This window comes from Pleurodeles waltl, chromosome 1_2 (genome assembly GCF_031143425.1).
Source record: "Pleurodeles waltl isolate 20211129_DDA chromosome 1_2, aPleWal1.hap1.20221129, whole genome shotgun sequence".
In the NCBI taxonomy this organism is placed as follows: Eukaryota; Metazoa; Chordata; class Amphibia; order Caudata; family Salamandridae; genus Pleurodeles; species Pleurodeles waltl.
Window position 1 is genome coordinate 692496831 of NC_090437.1, and position 8589 is coordinate 692505419.

The 8589-nt window shown below is 45.2% G+C and overlaps 1 protein-coding gene across 3 annotated transcripts in view; it reads right to left on the reverse strand.

Moving 5' to 3' along the window:
• The window catches only part of LRBA (LPS responsive beige-like anchor protein), a 1864610-nt gene extending 1859479 nt beyond the window's left edge, over positions 1-5131 (reverse strand). For all 3 annotated transcript variants that reach the window (XM_069242641.1, XM_069242642.1, XM_069242640.1), the window contains exons 1-2: positions 4736-5131; positions 3548-3861 (exon numbers count right to left, since the gene is read on the reverse strand). In XM_069242641.1, coding sequence (XP_069098742.1) covers positions 3548-3739 — 192 coding nt within the window. In that variant the 5' untranslated portion in view covers positions 3740-3861; positions 4736-5131. The remainder of the gene's footprint in view (positions 1-3547; positions 3862-4735) is intronic.
• Between the last annotated feature and the right edge of the window lie 3458 nt (positions 5132-8589).

The window sequence follows — 8589 nt, forward strand, 5'->3', positions numbered from 1 at the left end:
GCATCATCTCACATGCAAGGAAAGAATCAACAATAAGCAATAAGGAACTGACAAATCGTGTTGCTTTTCCAGTCCCTCATCTCCTCTGTGGCCTGCATCATCTTTGTTTCTGACATATCCCAGTTACTTTGTGCTAAAGGGATACATCCATCGATCCCTATGGATTAAGACTTGCCTAAACTTTTAAAAAGAGATATTTTGACTAGTGTATGTTGGATTTTTGTCGGTTTGGCTTGTTTTACTCACATAAATATTGGCTATTTTTCTAAACTGGTGTGGAGTCCTTTTGCAGTGATGTAACTGTGTTAATGTGTGCATGCAAATACTTTACACATTGCCTCTGATATAAGCCGGGCTGCTTGTGACAAGCGGCCCAGGGGGCGAGTAGGGGTTATCTTAGCTGTGCCTCCCTTATCCTGACTACAGTGAGTGTCCCTACTTGGACAGGGTGCAACCACTGACTGACTAACTAAAGACCCTATTGCTAACATGATATGGTGGAGTCTATACTATATGAATAAAGCAATTAAGTAAATAGTAGAAGGAGAAGCCTACAGGCACAGTCGCTGAATAGCCTTGAGCCAACAGCAACCATTACTAATAAGCCCAGGACTGCTGGTGCCACCACCAAAGAATTTGATGCCAGCATGTGTCCTTGCAAAACAACTCAAAGTCAGTAGATGCCACTGCCAAAAACTGCAGTGTCAGCATGCTGTCTCTAAACAGCACTAGGCAGGTGTACTGTTGTGCGTCACTCTGAGGCCTGCATGCCATGCTGAGACACGGACAGGTCTACTAACACTGGCATGCTGTTAAACAGCACCACAAGGTCTGCAAATTGTCAGAATAATGCATGGGCAGCTTCCTGTCAACAAACACTGCAAGGATAGCTTGCAGTAACACATTACTGCGAGCACTAGTTGCTGTCATAAAACATCCTACTTGTGCAAGCAGGCAGTGAACACTGCAAGGCCTGCATGCAATAAAGGAATATTGCTGGCTCTGCATGTCATCCATCACTACTACAGGCATTCACGATTTGTTAGTGAACATTCTGAGACTGTATCAGCGGTCTCTCCTACACTGATGACACACAACTCGTTCTCTCTCTCACGGACGAGACGCCCAGTACCCGGATCGAGTTCAATGCCTGCATGACTAAAATCGCCCACTGGATGAAGACCAGATAAAGCCACACACTGGCAAGACAGAAACTGTGATCTTCAGGAACAGCACATCACTGTGGGACTTCAGTTGGTGGCCACCAAAGTTAGGACCAACACCCATCCCCATCAAACATGCCAAGAACCTCAGGATCATCATCTATTGCAAACTCAACATGACCGCCCAAGTCAATGCTGTCACCTTATCATGCTTCAATACCTTCAAGATGCCAAGGAAGTTTTCAAACGGCTCCCAAGCAGAACCCAGAAAACTGACACACACACACCCTGGTCACAACCAAGCTGGACTACGGGAACACCCTCAATGCCAGGATCAACCAAAACAAAAACAAACAAAAAACTCACCAGAAGGCTGCACTTGGTGCCCACTCAGCAGCCAAAATCACTCATGTCCTCCCATGCCGCACCTGAAGGAGCTCCACTTGCTCCCCATTCACAAACTAGCACAATTCAAACTACTCCCTCACACTTTCAAGGCACTAAAGCACACCGGTCCAGCATAACTGAACAATTGCATCCGCTTTCACAAACCTTCCAGACACCATTGCTCATCCGAAGTCCTATTTGCAAAAATCCCATGCATACGGAAAAACAGATCCAGGGGACAATCTTTCTCCTCCATTGGTCCTAAAGTGTGGAACGACCTGCAGCTACACCTAAGAGCCTCCTCCTCAGTTACTGAATTCTGCAAGAAGATGAACACCTGGCTTTTAGAGTAATCCCACTAACCGCCTAGGTGTGGCTAGACTCACACCTGCTCAGCACCAGGATACCCTCCTGGTGATAGGTGATAGGGCCCTCTACAAATCTGCATAACATAACATGCTATTCAAGACCTGTATGAATGCGTATTTGAACACAACATGAGTTTCAAGCATATGGCTGGTATGAAACATTGTGAAGTCTAAATTTGTTAAGACCTCAGTTTTCTGTCGCTAAAATGCAAGTCTTGCATGCTTAAATCATTAAATAATTTGTAGCATACATACTGTCACACAACTATTAATATCTGGAATCCTGTTGTTGAATACAGCTAGGTTTTCATGCTTTGTTACTGGACACTGCAAAGTCTGTGAGTTGTTACTTACACACAGTGAGGTGTAAGTGCTCAATCAATAATTATTCAGGCCAGCTGAACATCTGACATTCTGCATCCAGTCAATAAATGAGAGTGCATGGTCAATCACTCCACATTCAGAGTACTGCATACTTCTGCTGACTTAAAAAGCTTGGACGCGCAGTTACTGAATATTGTAATTGTCAAGTCTTCTTGACATGTCACTGAGCAGAGAAATGGCTATACGCTGTCATTATCTATGATGAAACCCTCCTAAAGGGGCACTAAACATTTAAAAGTCTCCATGTTCAGATACTGACCATTCCAAGTTTCTCTAATGCAGCACATTGCTATGTCTAAAAACACAATTGTCTGATAAGGCGATATGCATGTTCAGTTGCTGAATCAATATAGTCATTCAATTATGATAATCATTCAGTGCTTACATTGTCTGAGAACACTACAGACTCTGGTTCAGAAAGTGATTCTTGCTCAGAACTCAGCTCTAGGCTGAGCATTAAATCAACGGTGTCCCGCTACAGTATGCCAACACCAGGACACATAGCTCAGCATCTATGGAAAGTGAGACTCAGGTGTTGTTATTATGACTGCCTTTATACAGCCCTTCATACCAATGAAGGAGGACAGAAGCACTTTATGTCCCGGTTTCAAGTGGGATTAACAGCAGCAAAGGCAAAGTTGCATTTTCCCTTAAAACTTTCAAATGTTCATCCTCTTCACCCTCTCTACCTCCTCCCACAAAACAAAAGGGAGTAAAAAACAATGAGTGATAGAGTACCGTTTCATTAGATTGTGTTAGTAATTTTTACCAACATCACAATCATTGTGCGCTCCCAGCACTTTTGTGGAGGTGCACACTACTTTAAAGTATCTACTAAGACTATCTTTATTGATCAGGACTTGCATTCTTTCTTTAGGAAAGCAAAGGTATGATTTGACAGCGTAATAAAACTATATAGGAAAATGTTTAAACTGGCACTTCAAAAACGTGTAATACTTACTTCCAGTGGTAAAATAACTACATTTCAAAAGAATTTAACTATATATTACTGCAATGCGACATTTGCAGCACAAGAATAACCTACATTTATATTGCAAGTGTGGAGTCCTAGAAAAGTTTCCAATAGATCCTGGTGCATAGCCCAGTACATTCATGTAAAAGTGGTACAAAGGGAACCTGAGACTAGACAGCGAGTCATTGAAGTTACAGGCGGCAGGCATCCATAATTTAACATCCTCCTGTTCCCCCTCCCTCCTCTTTACAGAGAAAGACGGATAGCCTTACCAGATTAAAAACTGTCTCCACAAGGTCTCGGGCTGACACTTCCCCCACCTCCAGCAGGCCGCTCAGCACCGCAAACTTCATTCTGATGCCCCTGATTGGGACTCCGGGAGTCAGGGCCAGGGTGGAGCCCCCGCCACTTTCGGCCTCTCCGGTATCACCCGCCGGCGGTGCCGATTTCTCCTGGCTCATCATGGCTGGACTCGGAGGAGATGTGCTCTGCAGTCACAGTTGACGGGCCCACCAAGGAGATGAAGGCAGAGGCTAATACGGGTAGCACTTCCTCGCCCAGAATGAGGAAGGCTCCCAAACGTAACCTGCAAAAAATATATGTTAGACACAGTGAGAGCTGTCAGACAAGATGAAACTATATAGGAACGAGCGACCAGAAGTAGGTTACCACCCTAAAATGAGACCTGAAGTTGATATCGGGGGTGACAGGGAGGGGTGAAGTCAGTACTAATAGGTTGGGGCCAGCAACTGAAGGACTAAACGACACAGTGTGCAACAGCAAGGGGATCGTTTAGTACCCAGGGGGGTCAGCTCCGCTGATTTTGCCAACCAAAAGAGGCCCAGACAAGCAAATGGGTGACCATTCTAGCGAATGGAGAAACATCTCAAGAAGACGAGAATTGATAACTGAACCAGCATGGAGAGCAGCAGGATGGAATCAGACAAGCCAAAGAGTTCAAATAAGCAAGGTGGCGGATCTGCAAAAAATTATTAGATCAGCAGAGAGTTCAGAGGCTTAGCGGAAAGGAGAATAAAGAAAAAAAGGAGGCAAACTTAAGTTTCCTTTCAGCCGGCCCCAGGGAAACTCACGCGCACCTGCTGCACTCACAGAGAAACACGTGTTCAGAACATATGAGATTTAACCGTTCTTTATTGGAAGAAATGACTTTCGTATTACCTCGTCTGTTTAAATACAAGTAGGCTATCTTTCACCACCAACTATATTTTACCCTTAAAAGTGGGCGCAGACAAAATTCATGTGTGACTGCATTCGTATTGGTGCAGAAGGGTGTGCAGATGACCCAGATGTTGCACCGTCTGACAGATTGGGCACATGGTACAATGAACTGCGCACACCCAAAGCCACACTTGTAAATTGTACTCAGTGCACGGGTGCTCTACTGTAACAGGTGCAACGCTCACTGTCCCAGGTGTGAAGGAAGGTACGCTGTTTCTCACCTCGTTGCGCACTAGCTCTGCAACAGCTTAGTTCACTGTATCCTCTGGTGCCGGGTCGCTCAGCTCCGACTTGTCCCCATGACTTCCTGCTTCATAGGTCGCCGCAGCGGCCACTGCTGCTCTCCGCCGCCATGACAGCGCCAGGGACAGGGGAAAAACCGGGCACGCGCACGTCGTGCCAGGCACGCACGGGGAGGAAGGAAGCAGAGGGAGCGCTCAGGTGTGCAATGAGGTACCCAGGTGAGGTGACAGGTACGTACAGTGCGCGCACACGATCCGCACCCCGCCTCTGACTAGGACAAACGTGCGCGTTCTCGCCAAAGTGCATGAGAAGGAAGCTGTGAGACAGCCACCCCGTGTGCGCCACAAGAGTGAGAGGAGTGGCGCTTGGAATGTAAGGCTGCTTTCGAAAGGCCACTGCCTTCTTTTTGTGTTATTTAGGGTGCTATTAAACAATGCGGGATCCTAATGTGTGCCGTTAGTGGGATAGGGCTTACATTAACAGGATACTAGAATGTTAGGCGTAAACGTGGCCACAGAGGTAACTTCTGCACATACAGACGTGTGCAAACCAGACTTGGGCTCTGCGATACTTTCTGATATGCATTTTTGATAAAGAATCTCTGTTTGAAACTAGGAATATTGAAGCGCGGATTTGTAGCCTGTTTGCCGCGCCAACCCACATCATTCTAACATGGCCGCCCCGTTTACTGGGCCAAAGCTCCCGCACGGCCGCCCCCTTTCGTTTTCTGTGGTGAATGAAACAGCTGTCTGCACCACTGTCGTGCTGATAAAATAGGTCACCCCCCAATTCCAGAGGCGATGCATGCCTGAGTCACTTGGCGCGAAAGAGTCACTGAAAGAGGTGGTGCCGGTGTAACAAGTGATTCTAGCCTGGCCTGTTCGAGGGAAGATGCGGCAAGTTATTTACGCCCCAGTCAGTGTCTTCTCATAGAAACGAGAGTCCAATTAAAACTGTTTGCACTACGCACAAATCACTTCGCCACTCCTTTCCATAGTCCGGAACCAGGATCGGATAGGACACACAATAGGCCCGGACACCAAAATAAAAGTGACCCCGTTAGTGAATTTGAAAGCTATAAAGTGTCCCATGTTTGCAAATTAAGGCAGTTTTGAACTTCTAAAAAATGCCGTATAAGTGTTTCTCAAGGTGTATGGGAGACTGCATGGGGTTGAGCTTGCTGCATGGAATTTTTGTTTTAATATTTCGGAAATCAACAGTAAAAAGCAGCCCATAAAAACATAAACCAGGCCCACTCTACCAGATAAACAGGCCACACACTGACTTGTCAAAGCAGCCCAACAGGAGTTGCATGATTGCCCTATAGGCCAGTCCAACCCTTTCCCTAATGGAAAAACTGAAAATTACGGGCATCTGCTGCGACCCAAGAAGCACTTAATCCCCTTTTCTTGAATCCCACCCATTTGTGGGAGCTGAACCCCAATATTTGATCCTCCAGATTTTTACCAAAATAATTTAACTCCAGCGCCTCTGGTTGACCTAGCAGTTAGAGGCTACACTCCTCATCAGGAATGCACAATTTAGCAGAGTTAAACAGAATAAACTATTGGAAGCAAAAAAGACTGAGTTCTAGGGCACAAATAGTACAAACGTATGAATTTTAATACAGAATAGTGAAAACACACTACAGAGAAAAATGCATGAAAAAAACACGAAGGCTCATTACAAAAAATACAAAATCTCACTAATCTATAATAAGGCAGAAAGTAAGGAACAATTCTAAGTGTCAAACTCATAAAGAGTATGGACACATCGCATAAAGGAATCTAAGTCAAATGGACATAGAAAATACAATTTCCCAATCACAGTTGCAATAATGACAGCTGAAAGAAGAAACCCCAAACCTAAAGGCCAAGTGTTTTTTTACAAACATCACACTTTCTATTGATAGATTCTGCAAACTCAGCATTGTATGATCATGGTTAGGGTCACATTGGCAAATCAGAATCAGCAACATAATTTTCAAAAGTTTTAGCACTAACCCATTTCTTAAAGTTAGAGAAATCTTCCCTTTCAGCAACTGCCCTCTGGAGATGACCAACACTAAATAAAACACACCTCTAACATTGGCTCATAGAATTTGCACATCCACACTAACACTTTTAGCAGAAGTCCTTGAAAATTACACATTGGGTACACAATGGAAGCTCCATTCACAATACATGCTTTCTAACAACAATGTACATCTCTTATTCATTGACGCCATTCACCTGATGCTCCACTGAGACAAGGGGACACTGATTGGGAAGTGCAAAGAGCAGGAGCTAGTTGAACAGAACACCAGAAACTACATCCACGAAATAATGGCGTCTTTCACAAAAATGTGGCATAACTAATTATCTCATTATTTATACTTCAAGTGACCTAGGTAACTTTTTTCAAGTGCAACATGAATTGTTCATCGGTTATAACTCTGTGCATCATTAAAAAACACAAATTATGTAAAATAGTTTTCACACATGATTTGCACATTTTGCTTATTTCTAAAGCACTACAACAATTCCCCTTTGATTATTTTAATAATAACTAAAAACAAATTAGAGGCATCATTAATCGGCCATTCGTTTTTTTAAAGCCTTCATCTTCTTAGTCGAACATTCTCCTTCATCTGCTTTATTTGTCAGTCTATTCAATCCTGATAGTCGTCCAACTCAGAATAGTCCTCTAATCTCTTTCTATTCCAGGAATTTGTATCATGGTGTTTTTATCCTCTCTTTTTACCTTATCATTTTATTGTACACTTTATTAGTTTTTATAAGAACACCAAAAACATTCCATGAATCAACATTATAATTGGTGTTAGAATAGCTTGCAGAACTCTGTCACTAACACTGCTTAGCCACTCACCTACTTTCCTAAAGCCACTCTCTATTTTCTTCCAAGACCCTACAGCTTCCCAGACACCTGGGCCCTCATTATGAACATGGCGGTCCGTTCCGCACCGCCGATGGTGGCGGTAGAAACCGCCAACAGAGGAGCGGCCCGGACCGCCAAATAATGAACCAAACGAAACACACGGATCCCGCGCACCACCCACCGCCAGGAAAGGAGTCCTGCTGACGACGGCAGAGTCCGCCCATAGGCCTTCGGAAAGGCCCAACCCGCCCATCAAATTATGAACCACCATTCCGCCTCCAGTTCCAGCCACACAAAGCCAGGCGGAAAAGAAACAAAAAGAAGGAAACACTCACCGGAGGTCAACAAAACGTGCAGCGGCAGTCATGGACAGAGAGCTGCATATCATGCCAGCCTTGCTCCTTGCCATATATCTACATGACCGAGACCGCAGACGAAGATGACGGCGGTAAGTACCGCAACCTACGACACAAGGGAGGAAAGGGCAAAGTTACATACCCACCCACTCCACCCACCCCGCAACGCCCCCCCAACCCTTCCCAGCAACACAAGTCAGACACACCACACCAAGAGGGACGTACCCAACCGAAGGCCACTGCAACTTGGCCATAGTACATACAATAGCCCCATACCCATAAATAATTATAACAAACACCAGGTTGGAACTGCGTGCAGCCCAAACACAAGTCACACCAAAACTTTATTACGTAGCTCAGTGAGCGAAATGGTGCCAACAGGGCCAATGGCCAGTCCTTCAAAAGTCATTTGTCCTTGGCCACAACTGGCCACACCTGACTCCCACAAGTGCTGGGTACTCCACTGAACGGGGCACTATATGGGTATCCAGGCACCTCACGGAAGGGAGGTGGAGGTGGGGATTTATGACAGGGGTGGGACTTTGACTTGCGTGAGGAGGTTGGAGGGGGGGAGGGCTTCTCCTTTGAAGGGGGTGGGG